The following is a 27,178-nucleotide window of genomic DNA, read 5'->3' on the forward strand; positions in this document are numbered from 1 at the left end:
TTATTCAACCTTTTAACTGTTGTAAAAAGCCAGGCAATGAAATGAAGACTTCTAGATTCACATTTAAATATCATCTTTTAAAATATATCTATATATGTTGGCACAAAAAAACCCCATGCTGCAATGATACAAATATATTTTGGCTACTGAAATTACAGTACATGTTGATGATGATGATTTTTTTGCTATGAACACAATTTGAGGCACTAGACACCTGATCAACTTGGCATTGATAGTGAAGCTGATACAATTGCTATAAATTAAAAGATCTTTTTTTTATTTCTTTACCACTTTTTTTTTACATTTGGTGAACATCTCTTTCACAAAACATATCAAATAATGTGCTTTGTTGTGAAACACCATTGATTTCTATTCTCCAGGAGGAGCTGACCTAGTAGAATTCAGCACATATCTGCATACTGACTGCATGTATTACTGCTGTAATATGAAAACATTATTTTTATTGAATATACAACTAAAAAAAGACCAGTCATAAATAATTATTCCTTACAATGGTTATTTTTATATTACATTAACTAATTTGGCCACAAACAAATTTCAACAAATAATGGCAGGAATATTTCATTTACGTCTCCTTTCGTACATTTGTGCTGTGTTCCATTCGGAAGATCCTGTGAAAGGAATAAAAAGGTGAAATTTTAACTGAATGAACATATGCATATCTATCATGACAGATTAGAAGCATAAACTATAATTTAGTGATTATTTCACTATATTCTGTGTTGGTCAGGCTGCATTCAGAACATGGACGTTACTAACTACAAGTAAAGGCAATTAATTCTACTGAGTTACTTTTGTCTTATTGAGAGTGCAACAAACTTACATGACAGAAATATTATAGTGTAATGTTTCCTACTTAGCCTTTAAAGTTAATTTTTAATGGGGCATTTTAGAGGCAAATTAGCACAAAGTGTCCAGGTTTTGTCATATTCTCACACCAATCTTAGCTTCTTTAAGGGAAAGTTACTGTAAGCAACTACTGTATCAGCATAATGAATAATGCAATGAACAAGCTGCTTCTCAAAACACTGGAACAGGTAAGAACAGCAAATTACTTTTCAGTTACTAAAACAAGTTACAGGATCACATTACTTTTAAAAAATAACTAAATGAGCTTAGGCTGTATTTGGAGTACCATGATAAATGTGTTAATATATTAAGAAAGGCATTGACAAACTGGAGAATGTTCAGAGGATGGTGAGGGATCTAGAAGCAAAGTTCTATGAGGAATGAGTGAAAGAGCCCAAAGAAGGTTAGTTGGTAACTGTCTTCAAACCAGCTCTACAACCCTACAATTTATGTCTTGTCCAACTCCTGTTCCCACAAATGTCTTAATGTCTTGCACGCTAGAGAGGCAAATAGTGAAACATTCTTGCCTTGATGGTTCTCAAATGCACTAACAAGTCTTGCTTCTTAAGCAAAATCAAAGAAACTGGCATCTCTTTAAGAACAGGCCATTCATTCTAAGTTGCTAAACTATGGGAGGAAAACTTTTTGCTTTCCAGATGTTTGGCCTACGACTTCCACCAGCTCCTTTCCAATGGGGTTAAATGATTGTGGGAGTTTTATTCTAAAACATTTAAAGGATGTCAGGATTCGTAGCCCTGTACTCATCAAAACAGTCAGCAACTGTACTGTAAACACTGTACTCTCATGTCTGAATGATCCTCCCTTTCCATAATCCCCATCACATTTCTTACTCTGACAATGAAAAGACTAAGGTCATAGAAGTAAAGGCCTTACCTACTCCTAGGTAAGTGTTCAATTATTTTTTTTTTCTCTTTGTCGGGATCATTTCTTTGATTTTTGATGATGGAGCATTGAGACATCTGACAATCCCCTGCTTGCACAGTTTGAATTATTGCTGTCCGCCAAAAGCTGTGGGCACAACTGTTCTGTATTTCTACTTTGCAATGGGGAACATTTTCCTTGCCTATTTTTCTCCCCCAGTGTGAAACATGTTATGCCTTGTGTTTTGTATCTCTATCTCTGTTATCTATCCAGGCGTCTCAAGCTGTGTTAATAAATCCCAACTGGTGCCTTTTCAGTGTGTGCAATTCCTCACTGTATTCATTTCCCTGTGAATGAGTCCCATAGTTAAGATACCCAGGGATGTTCGCAGAGCAGTTAATCCTCCTGTATGTCTCCTTTGGGGCTTATTAGCTCCTTTTGAAAATTCACTGAGACCTCATTTTACAAACCTTGCTAACTAACAGCCTGCAAAAGGAACTAACAATAATCCTTGTTTTCTTTCTCAGACCCCCTTCCCCCTACCTTTCTCCTGCTGGTATAGCTAGAATGTAATGAACAGCTTTATAGTTAACATGGCTGGCCCAAAATGTTCTCTACTTCTGTGGCTGGTGGCTTCCATGTGACTGCGGTGGTACACCTGTTCCAAGTCCTATCCCAAACTATCTGCAACACTGAACCTATTTAGGGGATAGGGTTCAGGGTACTTTGAATAGCTCCTATAACGTTCAAATTAAAACCCAGAGCAGGTCCATCATCTACTGAGATGGAAGCAACTCACTGCTACTGGTTTTGCAAAGGGCAAGATGTCCCTGTTGCACATACAGAGGTTGACCAAAGTGATGAGTGGACAACTGCCTCAGTCAGAAGCAGAGCATGGAAAAGCCATTATTTTGAAGTTCAACTCAAAAAATCCCCAGCACAGCATGACCAGGGTGTTTTACTCTAAAAAAGTAACTTTTCTAAGATCTGGTCAAGGTGTTCAGGAAATATCACACCCAGCTTTGCTGTCTAATCTGTCCCTGGTGCTCTTCACCTTGAACATTTCCTGGCTAATGGTAGGGTTCTAAAGACCATGGTACATGTCCAAAACCCTACAGAACTATTATACAGAAATGGGGGTGGGGGAAGGAAAAATGTGGGTGTTGTGTGTTAACCGCCCTCAAGTCGACATTGACTTATGGTGACCCTATGAATTTCCAAGACATCCTATTCTCAACAGTCCTGCTCCAGTCTTGCAGACTTAGAATATTGGCTTCCTTGATTGAGTCTATTCATCTTAGATATGGTCTTCCTGTTTTCTTACTGCCTTCTGCCTTAACAAACATTATTATCTTTTGTAGTGAGTCATGTCTTCTCATGATATGGTCAAAGTATGACAGCCACAATTTAGTCATTTTGGCTTCAAGGGAGAGTTCAGGTTTGATTTGTTCTAGGAGCCATTTGCTTGTCTTTTAGCTGTCCATAGTAGCCGCAGAACTTGTCTCCAGCACCATATCTCAGATGAGTTGATTGTCTTCCTGTTAGCTTTCTTCACAATCCTAGCTCTCACAACCATACAGAGAAATGAGAAATACAATGGCATGGACAATCATAATTTTAGTATTCAGTGATATATCCTTGCATTTCAGGATCTTGTCTAGTTTTTTTCATAGTTGCCCTTCCAAGTCCTAGTCTTCTTCTGATTTCTTGACTGCAATCTCCAGTTTGATCAATAATTGAGCCAAAGTATGGGAAAAAACCTTTAACTATTTCAGTTTCTTTGTTGTTTACCTGAAAGTTATGTAAATCATCTAGGCATTATTTTTGTTTTCTTAATGTTCAGCATTAAACCTGACTTAACACTTTCCTCCTTGATTTTCTTCTGTAATTGTTCCAGATCTTTGGTATTTTCTGCAAGCAGTATGGTGTTATCTGCATATCTTAAAAAGTTGATATTCCTTCCTCTGATTTTCACACCTCCTTCCTTGAGTTTAATCTATTTTCGCCATAACAGTTGAACAGATAAGGTGATAGAATGCAGCCTTGCTTGACCCTCCTTCCACTTGGAAAACATTCTGTTTCTTTTGTATTCCATTCTAACAGTAGCCTCTTGTCCTAAGTACAGGTTACATATCAGGGAACTCAAATGTTGTGGCATTTCTCATTTCTTTAAGAGCAATCCATCACTTTTTTGTTATCTATACAATCAAAGACTACAAAATTTGCTGTAGTCTATAAAGTACAGGCTGATTTTCTTTTGGAACTCTCTGGTGTGCTCCATTATTCAACACATGTTAGCAATGTGATCCCTAGTGCCTCTTCCTTCCCTGAACTCAGCTTGCACATCTGGAATTGCTTGCTTGCTTTATTTATTTATTTATTTATTTATAGTATTTATAGTATTATTTACAGCCCTAAAGGGTCTCAGAGTAGCTTACAGATAGTTATTCAGATGGCTCCCTACCCTCAGGCTAACAATCTAAAAAGACATGACATAAAAGGAGAAGGGAATGGTCTATGGTAGAAATCTTTGTTGTAGGAATTTGAACATTACTTTCCTGGCATGAGAAATTCAGACTCCAAATTTTTACTACTGTAATATTAACACTAAATACTAAAATTTCACTTGAGCATTTAGAAATACAGATTAGGCACTCAAGAAAAGGGGAAGGCACAATTATCAAAGGGATGTGAATATAGCAAGAATAAGGGTTCCATATGTGAATGATTTTCAGTGTCTCACTTCTGCAATACGAGATATTGGGGAGGATGAAGGAAAATTTCATGGACAGACAGAATTTTTGTTTGGAGGCAATGTCCTTATTCCCCTGTTCCCCATAGCTACACCGCTAACTAATAGGTAAACAAGAACTTCACTACAATATAGAAGCCAGGATTTAATAATGGGATTTTACTATACTGGAGATCCCTCACAGATTATTTGGTTTCATCACCCTTTTCCTCTTACAATCAGAGTTCATCAAGTAGGTTTTAAAACTGTGTTTCTAATAAAGGTTCTTGAGCACAATATAGAACCAGAGGTAGTTGTAACAGGAAACAAAAGATCAAAATGAGATTTTAATCTATTTGATTATGGGCAAATCAGAAGCAAGGGGTTGTACAGAAGATGAACTTCTCATTGAAAGTATCCTGAACTCGGAAAGCTGTGTCATCCAGATCAGACATAAAACCAAAATAAGGCATGCGAATAGGGGCCTCAAAGTTCCCTATCAACAGTGAGTATCAGAATAGCAGACTAAATGCAGACCACAAAAGCTCAGTCCTCCCCACAATGAGATGTATTATGCTTAAAATTATAATATTTGCTTCTAAATTTGCATCTGTACATAAGTACATCCATACATGCATTTTTTCAGCTCCAAACCATATGTCTTCTTTCTTAGCCATACATTAGTGACTAACCCCTACTTCCCAGGTTCAACAAAAGTCTCTTTGGCCCATGATCCTGTGCATACTTACATAAGAGTGAATTTATGTAACTGAACAAAGTAAGGCTTACTTCTGAATAAACATGTAAAGCACTGGTTACTATCACCTGGTCATAGAGTTGGAAAATACCACAAGGGGCATCCAGTCCAACCCCCTGCCATGCAGAAATACACAATCAAAGCACTCCCAATCCATCCAGAGCCATCCAGCCTCTGCTTAAACCAGATTCTTCCACTGGATTCTTTTGGCATGATGTTCTGGATTGCCTCATCACCAGATCTCCATTTATCATAGGAGATCAACCTATGGTCCATCTTGAAATTTTTAATCTCTTTCACCCCTCCCCTCATTACAAAAAGGGGGGCAGAGAGAAACATGTTGGGAACTTCTTTAAAGTTTGGACTAAAGACCAGAAAGGATTCACTGTCAATTAACACTGGAGGTTTTCCAACCTTTTTCAGGCTGTGGGATCAGACAACTATACTCAGGCCAGCACTGTAGTGCTTGATTGCTTCCATAGATTGTAGTCTAAACTAAGTTATCCAAGGGGGCTGAGTCCTCACTCCAAAATAAGCTTAGCAAGTTGGATAACTCCTTTACATTAGGAATAACACTTGGAGTAGATTCACTACTCCAGTGGTGTGGGAACCACCAGCTACTACTCCCAGTACTGTAGGGGTGGGCAACTCTCTGAGGTTAGTGTAACACATTAGCCTCCCCTTCCAGGAGGGGTGTATTCACAACTGACCCCTACACACACACACAGAGAGAGAGAGAGAGAGAGAGAGAGAGAGAGAGAGAGAGAGAGAGACATGTGAGGTACTCTCAGAATGTTCCAGCCAGCATAGTCACTGATCTTGTTGGCTGGGGGATTCTGGAAATTGCAATCCCAAAAAGTAATGTTTCCATGCTTCGATGTGAACACTATTTCAGCTTCAATGGCCCTTATCACACGGGGGGCTGTGCAACTCAGTACTGACGCGACTGCGCATCCAACAATTCCAATTCAGGTTAAAATGCAATGTTTTATCCTACCTGGTAGCCTTTCTGAATCGAGGGGGAAGCGGAATGAGTGCAAATTGTATTACCACACCGGTGTGGATTCAACTGTTCGAATCGGCACCCTTGCACATGCTCAGTGGGGGTCAGAGCAGGCAGGGAATGGTGGGATAGGTGGCAGGGTGAAGGAGGGGGCAGATCGGGGTGTAGGAGCAGGCAGAGGATGATTGGATAGGTGGCAGGGTGAAGAAGGGGGGAGATCGAGGTGCAGTAGTAGGCAGGGGATGATGAGATAGGTGGCAGGGTGAAGGAGGGGGGACATCGAGGTGTAGGAGCAGGCAGGGGTTGATGGGATAGGTGGAAGGGTGAAGGAGGGGGGAGATCGAGAGGCCAGAGTAGGCAGGGGATGATGGGATAGGTGGCAGGGTGAAGAAGAGGGGAAGATCAGAGTGTAGGAGCAGGCAGGGGATGATGGGATGGGTGGCAGGGTGGCAGAGGGGGTGAGATGGGATAGAGGAGGAGGGGGATGAAGGAGCAGGATGCCAAGTGGGGGGCGACATCGGAGTGATCTTCCACACCAGACCAATTCGAAGTGAAATCAAAGTGAGCTTAGAAGCAAATTTTGGTGAATTCTCTTGTTTTCGAATTCACCAAAATGAGGAGTCAGTGCAGATTGAATGCGGAAGCACCTTGTAAGAACCCCCCATAGAAAGCAATCATGTGAGATAACACATCACATTTTAGCGTGAATTCGCATTGTTGGATGTGCAGTTGCATCGGAACTGAATTGCAAACTCCCCCCCCCCCCCCCCCGTGTGATAAGGCCCAATGTTTGACTGAGTCTGAGTGTGGAAAATACTGAAAAGAGTTAAAATTGCATCCTGAATTGATTGCATTGCATAAAAAATGCAAGCTTACCTGCACTTTATTTTTTTTAAAAAAATATTAAATATTTCTAAAAAAAGAATTATATACATTAATATTTAGACGTTACCTGCACCTTAAACCTTAATAGAATGCATTTCTTAGCAACCATAGAAACAATTCTACTTTCATTTCAACAATTAGATCCATATCAGTTCAGTGTTTTGTTTCTTTTCCACTCCATCACTCTTTGTGAATTTCACCCTTTCAGACAGAAGAGCAGTGAACACTGAGGAGACTGAAACTAAAACTTAGCTTTTCAGGCTTGGATAAATTCCATATGCGAGTGTGGGAATGTATCTTTATTGTTCATTCACTTTAGGGAAGAAACTGGAATTATTCTATCAATTACAGCAATTTTGAAATAAGAATTAGATTTTAAAACCCTGGTTATTTATGCTTCTTGTATTTTCATACAGAACTTCACAATAGGAGCTGAATCTCAATTCAAGCTTGCATCTGTCAATTGGTATTTACCAGTCCACCAGCATTTAATGGCTATTTCTCTTGGAGATAAATCCTTTGCTCAATTGCTCATGATTCATAGCAATTTGTAAAACGAAATAGGATATAGACATAATATTGCTGCCATGAATACTGCAGGGTGGGAAATAAAGTAATTGAACATTGTAATTTCAGCAAATAGTTTAGAAGGCATGCTTAAATAATTGTAAATGGTATTAGATGAATTTGGCATCCTAATCCACTTAAGAAAATAGCAGAGAACATTCCTTTAAAAACCATTCAAGAGTCTTTCAAAACACATTTAAATCACACACATATTTTTCTATTAGCTAAACATAGATCTTGTGGATAGATTGGCAGACACTGCATTTTCAGTTTTAAATTAAGCTCTAATGAAGTTGCTACAAGAACCTGCATGATATAGTGGTTAGATTGATGAACTGGGACTCTGGGAGACCATGGTTCAAATTCCTGCTCAGCATGGAAACCTATTGGGTGACCTTGAGCAAGTCACACTCTTTCAGCCTTAGAGAAAGGCAATGGCAAAACCTCAGGAACAAATCTTGCCAAGAAAAAGCTTTGCTAGGTTCATCTTAGAGTTACTGTAAGTTGGAAATGACTTGAAGACACACATACACAAACACAGCACAGAGTAGCAACAGCAGAACAGCAGCTTGATGGGAAATTCAGTTTAATGGAAGAGGCATGTGTTAGCAATGAGTGAAGCTTAGGATGAGAAAGTGATTGCACTTGTTGAGGAAAAGGCAGGGAACTGCAAAAAAGGAGCAACAGTGAGAGATGAGGAATCTACATCAAGCTGATGGATGGTCTAGGATTTTGTCAATGCCGTGTGTGTGTGTGTGTGAGTGAGTGTGAGCTATGGCCTGCCAGTGTTGCTGGATTACAGTTCCCATCATCTCTGACAGAGCCAATGCTGGCTGGGGATAACTGGAAATTTTATTTTATTCATTTTCATTCATTTAAATTATATCTCAATATGGGACCTAAAGTGGCTTCCAAATAATTGTATAAGCTAAAATAATATAAAAACACAAGTTTAAAAACCAGTCTAATTAAAAAAACCAACTAATTTAAAACCATTAAACAAACATTAAACATAATACATATTCAAACATACAGACCACACACAAAACATTCTTCTGCTCTAATTAGTTGCAAGATGGCCTGTTTATAGCAAAAGGTCTTTGCTTGTCAGCAAGATGCAAATAGAAAATGGGCTGACTAAGCCTCCCTTGGGAGGGTAGCATAGCATAGGAGCAGCCACTTTCCTGTATCCTCTCCAAACATGCTTGTGAGGATCTTGGGATCAAGAGAAAGCCCTCCCCTGAATATCGTAAGTCTCAGCAAGGGTCATATGGAGTGATAGTCCAACAACCTGCATAAAAGTATATATTCTCCCCCTTACAACCTCTCCCAGGCTGTATCTGCACTGCAGAAATAATTCAGCTTGACACCACTTTAACTGGCATGGCTCAATACCTGGGAATTGTACTTTGTTGAGGAAATAAGCTCTCCGACAGAGGAGGATAAATATTTCACAAAACTATAGATCCCAGAATTCCATAGCATTGAGCCATGGCAGTTAAAGTGGTGTCAAACTGGATTATTTCTGCAACACAGACACAGCCCTTGTAGGGTTGGAGAATATATAGTCTTCCAGATGTTGTTGGGCCAGATCTCCCATTACTCTGCTACCGGCCAGACTGGGGGTCCCACACATTCCTAGGTTCTCCCCTTTAAATGAGAAGGTAGATTTTCTCAAAATACTTGTGTGTTTGAGTGTATGTATATTTATGGATGTATGAAAATAGGAGATAAAAGATACTGTGTTTTTAGGTTTAGCTGTAGTTTATACATACCGGAATTTAAAGATCTTTTGCCCATGAGTCCAACAAATGAATCTGTTTTATGTCCTGAAAAATATATTGGGGGTTGTTTAAATACATATGAAATATGTCTTTTCTTAGTGGCAATGTGCTTTCAAGATGAATACACGCTAGGAAGAGATCCTACAGATATTTGAATTCAGATTAAAGGTGATACCCTAGGTCTAAACACAAATAAAGATGAAAGCACCCTCGTGCTTCTCTCCTGGTTCTGATCTCTGCCCTGGTTATATAATGTCAATTCTTACTGATTTTAAAATTGTTCTGCTGTCTTTCAATGGTAGCAGGGGCAGCTGGTGCCTTCTATGCCAGTGAGCTGGTAAATTTGCTTGGGTTTCAGTATGAACGTTAAAGGAAATATCCAAGGTGCTGAACCTATTTTGGAGGTAGCATGCAGAGCCTTAGATAGCTCCTTTTAAGTTCAGACTAAATTTTGGAGCAGATTCACTACTCCACTGACATAAACGCCACCAGTTGTCAGGGAATGACACTACATTTTCTTTGGAGCATCCTAGCTATGTCTATCTATGTATCTCCGCTCCCCCCACCCTCCTCTCTCTTTCTTTCTCCTTCCTTCTATCTTGGACTTGAGTCTTTACTTCTACAATACTTGTTTAATACTCATATTTAGTGGTCTGAACATAATATTTGTTGTTAGTACAGATGTTCAGACACACACACATTGCCCAGTAAGTTCCCTCATTTACTCCCAATGGAGTTGATCAGACCCAGTATTTTGTTTCCAGCAGTGCCTTAACACCAGATCTTTCTGGGAGACTGCCAATGAAGACAGACAGTTTTCTCTTCTAGCTTGACTACATCATTTTGCATTTATTCCCACCCCCACCCCACTTTATATTTCTTTTTTAAAAATTAAATTATTATTTTTGTTAGTAATAAATAATTAAAATCATTTAAAAATTCAATTAAAAACCAATAAGGTAATATTGACACAACTAACAACACATATATAGATAAAAAATAAGAACAAAAAGAGGTAATAGTAACAAAATTTTTCAACTCATAAATAATATATACAATATACATCTATTGATTTAATTGCTAACCATGTTACCTCTTATAATAAATCTCTGTGACTTCCTTCCATCTCAATGTTAGTTATTTATGAACTTTTCTCATTTTGCATTTCTAAGGGTATACTGCTTCAGTCCATGTACACTGAGAAGCAAGCCAATGGGAGAAGCAGTTGCCCTCTAAACATTGTAGACCACGACCCTCCTTATCCCCATTATTACTAACCATCAACCATACATTTATTTATTATTCATTTCAATATTTATATGGATGGCATTCACTAAAGCAGTTATGAATGTGGAATGTAGAGTTATGCATTTATGACTGGTTTGTATCCACAATCCCTATGTATTCACTTGTTTAGGAAACATGTAGGGGCCATGAAAGTCCCCCAATCCTCACTTGCCAGGCAGCAGTCAGTGCAAGCAATTGAGATCTGTTCTCCTCTCAGTCGGGAAGTAGCTGACTGATGTTTCTACCCTTCTCCTGTAAGTGATCTTCTGTGCAAATGGGAATTGCAACAAGGACCTTGCTTCTAACTGTCACACTGGAGATCACTTTTGGGAGTGGGGAAACAGTTAGCTGTTTCCCAACAGACAGGGGAACAGACTCCTGTCACTCACAGCAGCTGCAACCTGGTAAGTGAAGACTGGGTGAGTAGGCTGAGAGACACTGCATAACTAAAGTGGCTATGCATTCATAACTCCCTTAGCTAATTCTTGCTGAAGAATTCCGGGCAGAGTATAATCAACACAACAGTTTTAAACCATTTAAATAATTGATTTAATTTCTGTCCTACAACAGGAATGCTCTAAGACATTTTTCTGCTTGAGGCAAAGGGCAAGATTTCATAAATGAGATGGACTGGCAATTGAATTTATTTCAACAAGGACAAGTCGTTCTGTATTCCACACTATCACAGGGGCTCAGAACCCCCCCTGAAATGATCTGGCCAAATTGAACGACCAAGACTCCTGTGTAGATGAACCTCTTCAGGAATTCTCAAGCAGAAATGTACTAAATGATCAAGCACTAAGAAATACTATGACAACTATTGTCACTGGGTCCTCCCAGGGACAGTAAAGGCTGCTTACAACTTATCCTGTGCACACTTACTTGGTAGTAAGCTACCCTGAACACACAGAAGACACTTCTAGATACACATTGTTGTTTGTTTTTTTAAATAATGCTCTCTCTCAAGATCAAGCAACCCCAAAATATTCTGGATGAAGATTGGCACAACTCACAACAATACATTATTGTTAAGAAAAGTCCCAAGGCTTGGACTCCATCAGCCCCAGCTCCACTACACCACTGATTTGGACTGCTCTGTCAAGTAACAAACTTAAACAATTACTTTACTCCAGGACAATCCCTTGGCATAAGTTTCTTTCCATCCATCCCTGGCAGGACAAATACAGTAATAAGAAGCTAAATAACTACGATTTGCTGCCTTTCATGACATTTTAAATCTGTGGCTGGAGGCAGCCAGTTCTCTCTGCCTAACAATAGGGCTGGCCCTGGTGAACAGCACAGCACGGCACAGGCATTGCTTAATGCCTGCTTTGCTTTCTTCTTCCCATGACTGCATCTGCACTGAGGAAATAACGCACTTGGACATCACTTTAGGTTTCATGGCCCCATCCTATGGAATCCTGGCATTTGTAGTTTGTGGAGAAACCAAAGCTCTCTGACAGAGAAAGGTAAATATCTCACAAAACTACAAATTCCAGAATTCCATAGCACTGAGCCATGGCAGTGAAAGTGATGTCAAAGTGCAGTATTTCTGCAATGCAGATGCAGCTCCTGTTTCTTGCCATCTGTCTCTGTTTCTCCTATCTTTTTACACTGGGCTGACAATATACTCTGTCTAGGCTTTGCTGCTGTAAGTGCAAGAAGACAGATTATAGTAATTGTAGGATTTGCTGTGCACCATGCTGTCCTCCCTTCTGTAACATGGTCCCTTTTACGTTTGACATGGCTTGGTTATTAATACAGAGTAATGAAACACTGCACAGCTGGCTGGAGCAAGACAATGTTTGGTTCCATGATGGTTGCTACTGTCATTTCTATGGTCACATACAGCTAGTTTAAGAATCAGTGTCCTGTGAAGGTTCACAGGGAAGCCTATGGGCTTGCTTGCTTGCTTGCTTGCTTGATTTCATTTTTATGCCACCTATCACCCAATTCTGAAATAGCTGTGGCAGGAGAAGATGCCACCATCAAGGGCAGGGCAAGATGACAGGGTGCAGGCTTTTCCAAGCTTAAGCAGGGGACAGTGTCAAAAGGGAGCCACAGCCGCAAAGCAGGTTGCTTGGAGCAAGGCTTAAACCTGGTGGGAACTTCGGTTCTTTATATCATTTGATAACTGAATTTCATTTTATCAATGTTTTCAAAGTAGCTTTAAATGATATGGGTTTCTAATTGATCATGACTTCATGCCACTTTGGTTTTAAGTCTAAAGGGTACTTCTGAATAAAATTCCATTGATGTTAATATGCATTAACAGATAATACTATGATTTCTTGGACATGACCACGATCAAATGACAACCTTTTTTCAGGGATGGGGGACCCTTAACACCTTAAATATTCTGTCTTGCCACTCTCATCAGAATGGCCAAGAGTCAGGAATTTTGGGGAGTTGAAGTTCAAAACATCTACAAAGTCAAAAGTGGGCCCATCACTACTGTATCCAGTTAAAACCAGTAGCAACAACAAACAGTGCAATCCTGTTTTATTTAGAAGTAGGACTTGCTGAGTTCAATGGGACTTATACCCAGATGGCAAAAGTTATTCTATGAAATCTGCATAGCATTGTTCCCTAAATCATACTGAAACCAATCTAACAAATTAATACTATCTATCTATCTATCTATCTATCTATCTATCTATCTATCTATGTCACCTTTCTCCTGGAGTGAGATTCAACACAGCACCCAGAAAGAAATCAACTAAAATCTACAGTACAATTTTAAAAACAAATAAATTATCATTGCTTTCACTGGGGCTACAACTGCACTTCTGTAGCCACTGACACTAGTGAGTGTGTGTGTATGTAAAAAATATTTTATACCCTTTTTGCAAGCTTACCAAGTCTTCTCTGTTTTACAGAATTAAACATTGAAACAATTATATTTAAAAAGTGAGGTTCACTGACATATTTGCTTCAAAAATACCATTCCAACACAACTGTAAAAAAAAATAAATATCAGTGCTATCTAATACCATAAAATGTAAATATAAGATACAGCCTAGCATCAACTGAAAGCAGACAGGAATATTCAGGTATTTAAAAGCTGTTTAAAAATAGCCAGAGGAGCATCCTGCAAAAGAGCATTCCATAAAAATGTGGCCATGATAGAAAGGCCCTGTCTCTCTATGGGAGAGACACACGATTAGCCACAGTGGAAAGGGAGAGCAATGCCATTCATGTTTACTTGGGAATAAGGCCCAATGTATTCAATGGCTAGTATGCCTATTATTGCCTTAATTTACCATATAGTGTACATGGATCACTTTATTCCCTCCAACGTTGGAAGATTTTCTGCAGCACAAGAACTGAACAGCTCTTGTTCATTCAGAGCCCATAAATGCACACTGACATTTCCATATGGTCACTAGATTGGGGTCAATGTATTTAGAATCAAACATATAGTAACAATCTTAGATATAAGTTGCATTTGAAATCAGAAGATTATTATGCACAGGATGATTATGCACATTAGTTGGGGGGGGGGGGGTCAGTTTCAACTTACTTTTATGGGAGAGAGAGCCATATCCTAGAAAACAATAAAAAGAAATAATTAGCAGAGTTACTGCTAAAATGTTCTTCAACTCTGATTTTTAAATGAAAAGGCAAACACATTTAGTGATAATACAATATTATTGGATGGTAATAAATGCACTATTTTTTTTGTATAATTCATTGCCACACTGTTCATTACAGGTACAATACACTGGGCATGTTTCTTGCAGATGTTCCTTAAATATGTTTATCTCTTTGTATATCTCTTTTATTCTACTAAGGAATTCTACAAGGGACATTCCTGATACCATCTCTATTACCTGTGTGTAAACTGGGTAAATTCTGAGTTTTGGGAAATATGATGTAACATTTCACTGAGGATCTCAACACCATCCTTAAACTTTCCTTGATATTATGTTTAGTCAAATACTTATTCAGATATAAATACTATACAAACATGAGTGCCCCCCCCCTATTTTCCCATTCCCTCCATCATGTCACAGAGGGAAACCAGGACACATGTGGCCAAGCAACATCCAAGTGTGGTCAAGATGGTTAACATTGGGCCCAAACAGACAGGCCAAAATAAAGCTGCTTTGGGTCACTTTGGAGGTATGCTGTTTAAATGACATACATATCTTAAGAGGCCAGAAGTTGCACCAAAGTTGCACTCCAGTCCTTAGGACTGGAGCATGGCTTTGATGTGGCTTCCAGCCTCTTCGGACGCATACAACATTTAAACAGCATACCTCAAAAGTGACCCAAAGCAGCTTTATTTTGGCCTGTCTGTTTTGGCCCATTATTAATGAAGATCAAACAAAGTAAGAGGGGCTGCAGCAGTTTACTTTTGCCTGAGCTTCGTGGGAAGGGCAAGATTCCATTCCTCCTTTTCTTTTCCCTAGCTAACTGAGTGCAAACTACTTTTGCACTTAGAACTTGGTTTGCAGCAAACAAAGTAAGCAGAGGACAAAACAGGAAAGTGGGAGAAAACAAAGAAAGCGGGGCATTTAAAAAACAGCTGAAAAAGTGAGAGGACATAGAGCACTGTAATGCCTCTTTCAGCTAAAAACCTCAGGATCCCATAGGATGTTGCAAGTTGCAATGTTATTGCAGGATTAACTGCATGTTTTAATGCTGTTAAGCGATTAGCTGAAAATTTTGATTTCTTGTGAAAATATTCCACAACGTCTGAAAATGAGCTAGGAAAAAAAGTGAAAGGGTTAGCACACCAATATCCTACTGACCTGAATGAAGAAAATGTTGCGACAGAAATGCAACCATTACTGTCCATACATAAAGCAAATTTTGGAAAACCAGCTCTTTAGAATTGCTAAATTTATTAACTGGGTACAAATTTTGTAAGATATTTTCATATGTTTAAATTAGTTTGAGACTATTGTTGACAATTCCAGCTACAGGAGCAGTAGTGGAAAGATCCTTGAGCAAACTCAAATATATAAAAAACCTTTTTAAGGTGTCTCAAACCTGACTTGTTGATTTTGCAAGCCTGAGTATTGAATCAAGCGTTGCCAGAGAAAATGATTTTAGAAGTGTTAGAAATGCTGCAGATAAAAAAGCCAAAAAAGCTTATTGTTGCTTTATCTCTCCTAGCCATTGAATGATTGTAAAGGTGAACTCCAGCACCTCAAGTGAAAGGTGTGCAATGGGAGTGGAGAAGAAGAATGTCTTTGCATCAAAAAGTCCTGTTGATTTTCTTCCTGAATGACAGAAAAGTACATACCCTGGCATAACTGGCAGTTACATTAGTGTATGTCACTGGCAGGATTCCAGCTCTGTTTTTTAAGTGGATATTATCTTTTGCAGGAATCAATCTGGCAGCATTAGAAAGGGAAATTAAACATGGTTCTTACCGGCATCTCTTTTGCCCATTAAGCCATAGAACTGCTGAGGTCTGGGTCGCCTGGCAATTCGCTGCAGGAAGTGTTCAAAGGGTAGAGGCAACTCCTCCTGAAACAGAAATATTATATGATTACTAGAACACTCAGGAGCCAGCATGTCATAGTGGTTTGAGCATTAGACTACAACTATGGATTTAATTTCCAACTTGGCCGTGAAACCCACTGTGTAACTTTGGGCAAGTCACACTCTCCCAGCCTCAGGGGAAGGCAATGGCAAACCTCTAAACAAATGTTGCCAAGAAAATCCCATGATAGGTTCACATTAGGGTTGCCATAAGTCATAAATAACTTGAAGGCACAACAACAACAAACTGGAACACTCAACTTGCCCTCCTGACACTGATATTGCTTTAACAAAAAAGAGGACACTGGATTCAGAGGTAAACCTAGGACAATTATTTTTGGACTCTGTTCCCAGAAACCCCTAGCAGGCAGGAGCAGTGGCCAAGATGGCTAAGAGACTCTGAAAACTGTTGTCTAAAATGTAACATTTCTAATGTAACTTTAGACATTTATTGCTATCATGCAGCATGTGAAGCCTCTATTGTTCACTTTTCTAGTCTGTTATTTTCCAGTGTCTCCAGGAACAATGATTCCCATTCCCATTGCAAAGGGGAGGGGGGCATTTTTCCTCCTAAGTCCTCATCCTGAAGCAGATCCATACTTGCAATTAAAACCCCATTTACTCACCATTAGCAAGCCACTAGAGGGCACTAGAAATACAGAATCAGAAAATGATCAAAACAGGCGGCCTCCTCTGTCATAGAGATCTGCGATTCTCTCTTTGGAAATTTTTAAAAAGGTGCAAGGGGCTCAGAATTTGATCATAGTCATGGTCCTGGGTGAGGTGCTATTTAATCCCATCCTGCTGTTGTTTCTCCAATCTTCATCGCCTCTTAAAATTGCTATTAGAAGTACGGAGTGTGAGGAACTGACAGGTCCAGATGTGAAAAATGTAAATTTTTGGATGCTTGCATATCAAGCTGTAGAGCCAAACTCTGATTTTTTAAAAAAAATGTATTCTCTATATCTGTTTAATCCATTAGATTTTGAAATGGAAGGAGGAGGAAGAAAGAGGAAAATGAAGAGGATGGTGAGAAAGTGTTTCTCATTTAATGTGACATTTTAAACATGCACTTTCAGTCTTCAGATGTCACAAGAGTCATTATTAGCCCCACAGCACAACTAAACTATAATGGAGTTGTATTAATTTGTGTTGACTGATTACTTGTACTAAATCAGAGAAATTTTTAAACAGGCTAAAAGCTTGATTCAAACATTTCCCACACAAAGGCATTAATGGTGAGAACACTGGTCCTGGACTTGGGAGATTCAAATTCAAATTCACATAAAACCATGAAACTCACCAAAGATAACATTGGTCAAGTCATTTTTTCAACCTTGGATATGAGGGCACTGTTGGTATGTGGATAAAGAGGGGATGAAGAGAATATGGTTTGCTGCCTTGAGCCCATTTGAAGAAAGCTGGGATCTAAATGTGACTACTAAATAAACAAACGAATAAGTGTGCACATTATTTAGTGTCTCATCTCTCAAGTTAGTCATCACTAGATGTCACTCAACTAAAAGTGGGAGTAGTCCCTGCTGACAAAAGAATGTCTACAGACAATATCATACAACACCATTATAGCTACTATTCCACTTTAACCGCTATGTCTGCCTCCTGTAGAATTCTGGAATTTGTAGTTTAGCGAGGCTTAAGAGTTTTCTGGCTAAGAATTCAAAATGCTCCTCTCTAAATTGCAAAATCCCAGGATTCCACAGGAGTAATCATGCTATAGTGTTGTGTGATATTGTTCTTAGTTTGCTCTGTGACAGCTTCTTCGTCATCTCTTGATGCTACAGTGATAAACATGCATGCACAAAAAGCAAAGGAAATCATCTTGGCCCATGAGAGAAAAGAAATACAAAATCCATTGTCAACACTATCTTGTCTCAAAGTGTTCCTACAGCTATTTAAATCGATTGATCAATTGACAGATAGATACTTATTTGATATATTAATTGATCATGACTCTTCTCATTGTAATATAGTTTTTGTTCTTTATACAAATTTATTTATCTCTTTTTGAACATTTAAAAAAAAGTATTTGGATACTAAAGTGAATATCATTTCAGAAATGAAGAAAGAAAACTTGCACTACCACGCTGAACAAGTCTGAGGAGTGGATGGTGAAACATGCCATACTTTTACTTGGTAGGAAAGTCTTGGTTTGATTAGATCCATGGAATGGAAGCAAGTCCCTCCTTAGCAAAAATCCTGTAGCACCCCATACAGCAGGTGTGAGAAACCTGTGGCCCTTCAGATGCTGGTGAACTATGGCTCTCCTAGGGGAGAAAAGGAGGCACATCTCAACATACTGCACATCTTCAGGTAATTTCTGACTTTTGGAGACCCTAAGGCAAACCTATCATGGGGTTTTCTTGGCAAGATTTGTTAAAAGGAGGTTTGCTGTTGCCTTCCCCTGAGGCTGAGAGTATGTGACTTGCCCAAGATCACCCAGTAGGTTTCATGGTCAAGCTGGGAATCCAGAGCTGGTCTCCAGAGTCATAGTCCAATGTTCAAACCACTGTGCCACACTGGCCCTCACTGAAGAATAATATTTAATAATTAAAAACACTAATGCACATTGGCCTGTGGGGGCTATACAAAAACAATGTATGAGTTCATTCATATAAGCATCAGGAATAGAACATCATATTAATGCTTACATTGTTGTTATTAATTCATTTATACCGTGCCATTCCCCCACCTCCTCAAAAAAAACCAAAAACAAACAAACCTATAAGGCAGCTTATAAACATTAAAGCAAGTACAGTTAAGAACACTTATAAAAACATAAGTAAAAACATACAAAAATTAGCTAAAATGCAATCAAATTACCTATAGATTTAAAGTCATTCAAACACATCCATGAAAGATAACCAAGTCAGTAAAACTGCACACTATAAACGCCTTTCCAGTCAGTTCCCAATACCCTCTTGTACATTGTTTATAGCAGGGGTAGGCAACCTGCGGCCCGCGGGCCGGATGCGGCCCGGCAAGGCCTTGGGACCGGCCCCAGCCCGGTCCTGCCGCCGATTGCCGCCAGGGGCTTTGGGGGGCAATTGTCTATAGAAGCCTCAGAAACATGCCTTTATATTAACATTTAAAAAAAAAATCAGCAATTTTTTTCATGTGTCCTCCATTTTTTTAAAAAAGTGTCTTCCATTTGAAAATTTTGTCCTACATTTGTCCTGGTTTATTTATATATTTAATTTTTTAAAAATTATTTTATTATTTATTTTTTGGCTTCGGCCCCCTAGTTGTTTGAGGGACAGCAACTTGGCCCCCGGCTCAAAAAGGTTGCCTACTCCTGGTTTATAGCCTGGATTTAAGAAAAGTCTATAGAAATGTCTGATCTGAGAAACTCCAGGATCATTTACTGATGGCTGAAAGCATATAAGTGAAAGCCTGATTTTTCTGTTATCTATAGATGCTGGAAGAAATTGATGATGCTGTGGAGGAGACTTTGCTGGAAAACAAGGGAATGTCTGAAAATTCTACACCTTTTAATAAGTATTGTGCTAAGATGTGAAGAGGCCAAGATGTTTACTTTTAAATTAAATCAATTTCCTTTTTCAGCAGGGCTTTCTCATTATTAATATTTCCCTTTTTCTGATGTGCAGAATCAGAGATTTGTTGCAAGATGATTTTGTTCCATCAAATGGCTCACTAAAGGGTTGCATACGAAGTTACAAGAGGGGTATCTGTTTATACCATGTATACCATCTTTGATATTATTCTGTAGCCCCCAGAAGAAGAGGTCTTATGGTCCACTGACCAAAATGTGTCAAGCTTTTAATTATTATGCAACAGTCTTCAGCATCTTGAGATGCGTCTTCTTTTTTCCATGAATTTTATTTATACTTTCACCATCCCTCATCCTTGACCAGCTTTGTGGAAATTTTTGAGATGTATTAGTCTATATTTTTCAACATATATGCCAGCATAGCCATTGACTATCTGGAGTGGGTTTACTGGAAGTTGTTGCCCATCATGGAGGGTGCCAGGTTGGGTAAGGTTGGTGAAGATTTGGCCAACTGTAGACCGAAGCAGGTTGTGGAATGGAGCACTTTTTGGATGGAAAGAAGATCACCTTATTATGCCTTTTGTAGAATCAGCTTAATTAATATCTGAAATTCTCTCATTTCTTAGCAAAGTTCTCCCTTCCTGATAACATGCAGTTGCTAGGATGCTCCGTATCTTTCCGATTCTTAGATGACATGAAGGAGACCCATGGAAAGATCTTCCATCTCTTTATATTTTTGTATAAACATTCTTCTTGTGAAGAAAAAAAGGATTGGGTCCATGGGCACTAGGTGGAAGAACTAACACTTTCTCCCATGTCATCTTGCTGATATGAATTATCCATGCCATGCTGGCATATGCCCTTTTAGAGATAACCTAAATGAATAAGTAAACCAGGCAGATCTCTGTTTCTTTCGTAATCCCTCTTTTTATCCCCTACCCAGCTTTAAATTCAAGGATTGCTGGCAGAAAAACTTAAGCCAAGCATCAGGAAAGTACGGAGAAAGCGATTAGGATCTCCTAGCAAAATGCTCATAGTGCAAATGTAATCAAGTGAGATATTATTTTCTAAAAATTGCATGCATTTATTGAGAAATTACCCTGTCCTACAACAACAAAATAAAAGATTCATCCCTTCATCTCTTGTCTGGTACAGTTTACACTGGCATTCACTCTCTGTTTCTCATCCCATTAGAATCTGCAGTATAATTCAAGAGCATCTTTGGTGTGGTGCGCATGTGAGTGCATGAGGGGGAGATGGTTGTTCACCAGCATGCTGATAGATGGAGGGCTTGACACTGTCAGCTTCTCATCCATAAAGATGTCCTATCCAGTGATGCTTTACATCCAACAATGCAAGAGAGATGGGGAGAAATGACATCCCTGGTTATAACAAGAGACCTGCAGAAAATCTTCTGGACCCGAGACAGGACTTTGATGTTATCATCCAGTGAGAGAAGAACAGCTCCCCAGGCTGTTTAAATAACTTCAGGAGCTTAAGAAGCTTATCTTCTTGGAAGTATTTCGCTCACCTGGTGCAAAGGTAGAATCTGCACCAGAAACAAGGGACTCATGTAGCATGAATTTTTATGCTTTTTAAAATGATGTGATGGAATCTGCCGGCTGAACAAATAGACAAGCTAATCCATGACAGCAGAGGGGATATGGCCTAAGTCAAAACTAGGAAAAGTTACTTTTTTGCACAAGTCCCAGAATCTCCCTAGACAGCACAGCATTGAGATTCATAGTTCAAGAAGTACCTTTTTATGAGAGACAACTTGGCATAGTGGTTTGAGTGTTGGACCAGGGATACCAGGGTTCAGATCCTTGCTCACCTATGAATCCCACAGGGTGACCTTGACCAAATTGCATTCTCTCAGCTACAAAAGAAGACAATGGCAAACGTCCTCTGAAGAAATCTTGCCAAGAAAACCCCTATTAGATTTGTCTTAGGGTTGCCATAAGTCAGAAATGATTTGAAAGTGCACAACAGCAGCAACAACAATGATAAATCTAGCATCCATGTGGCTTGTGATGGTCTAATAAACTATTGATCTATCCAAGATCCATACATCCTTCTCCCTATCTCAAATGCAGACAATGATTTTGATAGATAGACCACACTGTATGCATCTATGCCATTAAGCCTTCAGTGGGATGGAGTGGGGAGGCCTTTACATGGCATTGTGTCTTATTTCACTTCAAAATGTGGGATGCAAAACCTGATGCAATCAGGATTTCCTGCTACTGACTGCAGTCCAAACCTGGAATCCTATCACTGCTTGCTTGCCTTGAATTATGATTTTCATCTCTCTTTCCAGTGCCAGGAGTACCTAGTGGCAGCTTCCATGTCAGTTGGGTGTTAAATCCTCTTTGGGATGCAGTCTGAACTTTAAAGGAACTACTGAAGTTACTGAATTACACCCCAAATGTGTGCATCAGAATAGGCTTACTGCTCTGCTGACAAAGAAGCCACCTGCTGCCACTGCATGTGCCTTTTTTTGCCTCATGACTTTCCACTAAGCCATTATTTGTTGCTGTTGTTATGTGCACAATGACTCTGACTTTTGATAACCTTATCATAGGGTTTTCTTAGCAAAATTTATGTGGCTTGCCCTTGCCTTCTTTTTCAGCTGAGAGAGTGTGATTTGCTCAAGGTGGGTTTCCATGGGTGAACAGGTCTCCTAAAACCTTAGTGCAATACCCAAACCACTATGCCAGACTGCAAGTAATTTATGACGGAGTCCAAATATGAACCAGCTTGCCCATTTCTTAACCTTCATAGCAATGATCAAGGATGCTTCCAGATAAACATCTCCTACCAGTGTCTACCAGTCTACCAGTGAGGACATCCTACATTTATTTCACCCTTTTCTTCCTTAGGAGTTTTCGATTGTGTTAGTGGAAAGAAAAAGTCAGAGGAAGCTCTAGGAAAACATGGCAGGAGGTTTACCAATGGAAAATGCTGACATTTCTATATGTCTGTAGGCAATTTTGGCTGGGAAAGCTGGAGGTTTTTAGGATTTGGCTCTAAGTTACACCTCTGCCTTTGCAATCCTAAAGCCGAGACATATACATAAATATCGTATAGGTACAAGAATATAGGAATGTACAAGAATTCACTTATGAGATTTTAGCCACATGTATTTGAAGTTAGGAACAAAGTTGCCATTTTGGTATCTGCAGTTGCACAGCTCCATGGTAAGCATGCTTACTTAGAAGCCCTACAATCCAATGGATTTACAGCAGCGGCACAGGATTACAATCCATGTCTATGTGTATATGTGTGTGTTTGTGTTTGTATCTGAACAGATAACCCTCTCTCTTTTCCCTACTTCTCTCATTAAACAGTGTACCATCCACTCTGCCAAGGCAATTGTATATATTTTCTCTGGAGAAGCTGTGTACATGTATATAGGTGTGTGTGAGAGAGACAAAGCTGGCGTGATGTTGTGGTTTGAGCATTGAACTATGACTCTGGAAATCAGGGTCTGGATCCATGCTCCGCCATGTAAACCCACTGCAGTGACCTTAGCCAAGTCACACTCTCGCAGCCTCAGAGGATGGCCATGGCAAAAAAAATCACCCCCAAACCTCTGAAGAACCTTGCCAATAAAACCTTGTGATAGTTTGGCCTTAGGGTCACCATACACTGAGAACAACTTGAAGGTGCACAACAACAGTGATACTGATAGTAACACAATATATGGACAGGAGAGTTGAGACAGTCTGGTTTGCAGCAGCAACAACAACAAGGTCCAATCTGAGGAAGTAGACTTAAGTCTATGAAAGCTCATGCTGCCAATTTCTTGCTTTCAGTTAATCTCAAAGGTGCTACAAGATCTCTTTATGTACTGATTCTACAAACTAACACAGATATATCTTTGAATTCAAAATATAAATGTGTATGGGTGTGTATATGTGAGCATGGTATACTGCTTAAAATGAGAGAAGGAGAAAGAGAGAGAGAGAGAGAGGTTTTTTGGGGGGATCATATGAAGCTTACAGAATTTGGGGGGGGAGGCATCTGAAAACTACAGCTGTGAAATTGACTAGAGAGTTACTGTCTCTAATCAAAACGGAGGGGGCTAGAACTCAAGTTTAGTCTTAGAATAGACCCATTCAAAAGCATGGGCCTTTGCCTGGCACACTTTGGCCTAAGTCCCCCACCCCCTCCAATGGGTTTCAAGTCTTTTCCAACTTCTGGAGACTATATCACCATAGGGTTTTCTTGGCAAGATTTCTTCAGAGGCAGTTTTGGCATGGCCATCCTCTGAGGCTGAGAGAGTGTGACTTGCCCAATGTCATCAAACCCCGTCAAAGACCACCAAAGGGGTCTTACTCTCGGCAGACTAATACTGGACTCGGAGCAGAGAGCTGTCGCTACGAACCACAAATACAGGTCTTCTCCAAAGGTGACACCCCCCCCCCTTGAATCTCTGGGTCCATGAGCTCCATGGCTTGGATCCTGTTGGTCTCAACCTATGGAATTGATGGGAATTACCTCCACATTGGCTCGCTATTCAATCATGGACTCAAGGGTTCTAAGGTCCAAAACACACTACAGAAATAATCCAGTTTGAGATGGCTTTAACTGCCCGGGCTCAATTCTAAGGATGCCTGGGATTTATAGTCCTGTGAGACATTGAGCCTTCTCTGTCAGACAGCTCTGGTGCCACAATAAACTACAATCCCCAGGATTCCCTAGCACTGAGCCAGGGCAGTTAAAGCGGTCTCAAACTGGATTATTTCTGCAGGGTGTTTTGGACCTAAATTAGCTGGAATTAACCTAAAGGGCCATCTTGGTGTTGTGATTTGAGTCTTAGGACTTTTGGAGAACAGGGTTCAAATCTGAGCCATGGAGACCCATTGGTGTGTGTGTGGGGGGGGGGGGGGGGACGACGAAGGGGAAGTCACACTCTCTCAGCCTCAGAGGATGGTCAGGGCAAAACCCCTTCTGAAAAAATCTGGCCAACAAAACTCCTTAGAGTCGCCAAAAGTCAGAAACGATGTGAAGGCACACAACAACAACAACAACAACAACAACAACAACAACCTGTTCAAGCCGCCTTGAGTCTTATTTTGGGAGAAGGAAAGGATAGAAACCCCTTAAATAAAATAATAAATTTAAAAACGACAATCCCACCCCCAGCAGCCACTGTCTCGTCCCCCTTGAAGACAATTCCTACACTTTGGCTGCTTCCGCACTGTAAGGAGAATCCGGTTTGACACCGCTTTAACTGCCACGGTTCAAGGCGATGGAATTCTGGGAATGGTAGTTGGTTGTGGCGCCAGAGCTTCCTCCCTTCCTCTTCTTTCTCCTTTCCTTTCTCCCTTCTTTTCATTCATTCATTCATTCCTTTCTTTCTCCTTCCTTCCTTCCTTCCCTTCTTCCTTCCCTTCTTCCTTTACTTCTTTCTTTCTTTCTTTCTCTCTCTCTTTCCTCCCTTACTTCCTTCTTTCTCTTTGTTCATTTCCTTCCTTCCTTATTCTTTATTTCCTTCCTTCCTTCCTTCCTTTCTGTCTTTCTTTTTTCCACCCTTCTTTCCTTCTTCCATCCCTTCCTTCCTTCCTTCCTCCCTCCCTTCCTTCCTCCCTCTCTTCCTTCCCTTCTGGTGCCACAACCAATTACCATTCCCAGGATTCCATCGCCTTCAGCCGTGGCAGTTGAAGCTGTGTCAAGCCGGGTTATTCCTGCAGTGCGGAGGCGGCCAAAGCGGGGCTTTTGGGGTATGCGAGGTCCGGCTCACCTTGTTCTGCTCCCCGTCTGCCCAGTCGGACCAGTAAGTCATCTCCTCGGGGTCCCCCAGGTCTTCTCCCGCCGAGCCCTGGGCCGAGAAGAAGGCGAGGAAGAGCAGCAGCGCCAGGAGCAGCAGCAGCCGAGGCATCGTCGTCCTCCTCGCCGCCCGGCCAGGAACAAGTCAGCCGACGGTCCTCGGGTCCCCGGCTGATCTGAGGAGCAAAGGGAGGGAGGGAAGGAAGGAAGAAGAGAAAGAAGGAGGGAAGGAAACAAGTGAAGAAAGAAAGAGAAGGAAGGAAGGAAGGAGGGAGGGAGAGAGAGAAAAAAGAAAGGGAGAAAGGAAAAAAGAAAGAAAGAAAGAGAAGGAAGGAAGGAAGGAGAGAGAGCGAAAGTGAGAAAGAAAGAAACAGAAAAGAGGAAGGAAGGAAGAGAAGTAAAGAAAGAAAAAGAAAGAAAGAAAGCAAGGAAGGAAGGAAAGAAAGAAAGAAAGAAAGAAGAAAGGCGAGCAAATGAGAAGCTAGGCTAGCTTTCCCTCCCGTCGAGAAGCGCTGAGAAAGGCGTCGAAAGCCCAGGCTTTGGAGCAGGGTCTCCCCTTCCCTCCCTTGACCCGGGCCTGAAGCAGGCAGAGGCGAGGACTTACTGGGTTCGTGGGGCTGGGCCTCTTGGCAGCGGAGTGAAGGCGGCCCGGAGCCCCCGCGGGCCCTTTATAGCCGACGGAGCGGGAGGCGGAGGCAGAGGAGCAGCCGGGGCCTGGGGCGAAGGGGGCTCACACAGCAGCCCTCCTCCCTCCAAAGCCTGGTCGTCTTCAACCGGAGCGAGCAAGGAGGAGAGCCCCCTGCCTGGCTGCCTTGGGTCCCTTGGGGGCAAAGGGGCCAACCTTCGCAGGGAGGGGTCCCTCTGCCCCAGCCTTTCCAAAAAGGGGGCTGCTGTGCCCCACTCCCAGGAGGCCAGAGATGAATCATCAAAGCCAGAGGAGGATGATTCATATCGGAAAGGACCAAGGGAGAAGAGCTCTGATGTCAGCCTGGTTTGGGGACCGGAGATCTAGACCCCCCCCCCAAGGCCTCACTTCAAGGGCTGCCAGGATGTTGACAGAGCCGCAAATATCACATCAAGGAAACCAGGGTTATTTGAAACAAACCCCCTTCCCTTCCCTTCCTCTCATTAGAGTCGCATTCACTCTGCAAAGGGTGGCACAAATGGCTGGATGATGGAGCCTGCAAATCCAAATTTCTGTCACTGCTTTTGCCAGTATTTACAGTGGGCCTTCTGCATCCACATATACATACATATATACATACATATATACATACTGTACATACATGGATTCAAGCATCCACGGCTTGAAAATATTCCCAAAATAGATCCATTCCCAAAAAGCAAACTTTGAGTTTGCCATTTTACAGAAGGGACACTATTTGTATGGAGCTCTAGTGGCACAGTGGTTAAAGGCCCTCACTGCAGCCACTCACTCACAAAAGCACAAGGTTGTGAGTTCAATACCAACCAGGGGCTCCAGGTCAACTCAGCCTGGCCTCCTTCCATAGGTCGCACCCGGCTTGTTAGGGGCCAATTCGCTTACACTTTGTAAGCTGCTTAGTACATCAGTAAGCAGTATTGAAATGTACTGGCTATGGCTATTGCTGTT

The 27,178-nt window shown here is 40.7% G+C and overlaps 1 protein-coding gene across 2 annotated transcripts; it reads right to left on the reverse strand.

Moving 5' to 3' along the window:
- Positions 1-26,466, reverse strand: LOC149309868 (protachykinin-1-like). Of its 2 annotated transcripts, XM_089531374.1 has the most exons (6): positions 26,171-26,466; positions 25,541-25,742; positions 16,151-16,247; positions 14,290-14,313; positions 9,471-9,524; positions 1-632 (listed from the first exon to the last, which is right to left on the reverse strand). In XM_089531374.1, exons 2-6 carry the CDS (start codon positions 25,676-25,678, stop codon positions 583-585), a joined length of 363 nt encoding a protein of 120 aa, XP_089387500.1. In that variant the 5' UTR covers positions 25,679-25,742; positions 26,171-26,466; the 3' UTR covers positions 1-582. The 2 variants fall into 2 exon arrangements, with proteins under 2 accessions (XP_089387500.1, XP_089387501.1); XM_089531375.1 differs by lacking the exon at positions 9,471-9,524 and having other exon boundaries at positions 9-632; positions 26,171-26,451.
- Positions 26,467-27,178: the final 712 nt, after the last annotated feature.

This window comes from Sceloporus occidentalis, unplaced genomic scaffold (genome assembly GCF_023333645.1).
Source record: "Sceloporus occidentalis isolate IW3139 unplaced genomic scaffold, rSceOcc1.0.p SCAF_7, whole genome shotgun sequence".
NCBI lineage: Eukaryota > Metazoa > Chordata > Lepidosauria > Squamata > Phrynosomatidae > Sceloporus > Sceloporus occidentalis.